The 1,189-nt window shown below is 57.4% G+C and overlaps 1 protein-coding gene across 1 annotated transcript; it reads left to right on the top strand.

Annotated features, from left to right (window-relative positions):
- Nucleotides 1-244: 244 nt before the first annotated feature.
- On the top strand, nucleotides 245-1,189 carry LOC138363634 (mucin-22-like). The gene has a single exon (XM_069323002.1). The coding sequence runs from the start codon at nucleotides 245-247 to the stop codon at nucleotides 1,187-1,189; it is 945 nt and encodes a 314-aa protein (XP_069179103.1).

Raw genomic sequence — 1,189 nt, forward strand, 5'->3', positions numbered from 1 at the left:
TCATAATCCATTACCACCCATTTATCACCTGTGAGGCGCCGCCGGCTTTCAGCGGCTTAAAACGATTGGATTCAGGTGAGAGCGTGACAGCTCCCCTACTTTACCCTCGTCATCACGGCTGCATGGTAGTGCTTGCGCCATGGGTGCTGCGAGGAGCTCAAATTCCCGCAAGCAGTTTACTAGTGCAAGCAGGCACAAGCTGTAGCTCGGTTTGAGCGCGCTCCACTCTACGATTCAGCTTAAGATGGTACCAAGAGAAAATCGGTGCGACGACAATGTTTGGCCAGTCCCGGCACCCCTCCAGCAGACACGGCAAGGTTCATACGCTGCCCAGAAGACACTGCAAGGTTCAGACGCTGCCCAGAAGACACTGCAAGGTTCAGACGCTGCCCAGCAGACACGACAAGGTTCAGACACTGCCCAGCAGACACTTCAAGGTTCAGACACTGCCCAGCAGACACGACAAGGTTCATACGCTGCCCAGCAGACACTTCAAGGTTCAGACGCTGCCCAGCAGACACGACAAGGTTCAGACACTGCCCAGCAGACACTTCAAGGTTCAGACACTGCCCAGCAGACACGACAAAGTTCGTATGCTGCCCAGCAGACACGGCAAGGTTCAGACGCTGCTCAGCAGACACGGCAAGGTTCAGACGCTGCCCAGGAAACACGGCAAGGTTCAGACGCTGGCCAGCAGACACGGGTAAGGTTCAGACGCTGTCCTGCAGACACGGCAAGGTTCAGACGCTGTCCTGCAGACACGGCAAGGTTCAGACGCTGTCCTGCAGACACGGCAAGGTTCAGACGCTGCCCAGGAAACACGACAAGGTTCAGACGCTGTCCTGCAGACACGGCAAGGTTCAGACGCTGCCCAGGAAACACGGCAAAGTTCAGACGCTGGCCAGTAGACACGGCAAGGTTCAGACGCTGCCCAGGAAACACGGCAAGGTTCAGACGCTGGCCAGCAGACACGGGTAAGGTTCAGACGCTGGCCAGTAGACACGGCAAGGTTCAGACGCTGCCCAGGAAACACGGCAAGGTTCAGACGCTGTCCTGCAGACACGGCAAGGTTCAGACGCTGCCCAGGAAACACGGCAAAGTTCAGACGCTGGCCAGTAGACACGGCAAGGTTCAGACGCTGCCCAGGAAACACGGCAAGGTTCAGACGCTGGCCAGCAGACACGGGTAA

The sequence above is a fragment of the Procambarus clarkii genome, chromosome 11 (assembly GCF_040958095.1).
Source record: "Procambarus clarkii isolate CNS0578487 chromosome 11, FALCON_Pclarkii_2.0, whole genome shotgun sequence".
NCBI classification, from domain to species: domain Eukaryota; kingdom Metazoa; phylum Arthropoda; class Malacostraca; order Decapoda; family Cambaridae; genus Procambarus; species Procambarus clarkii.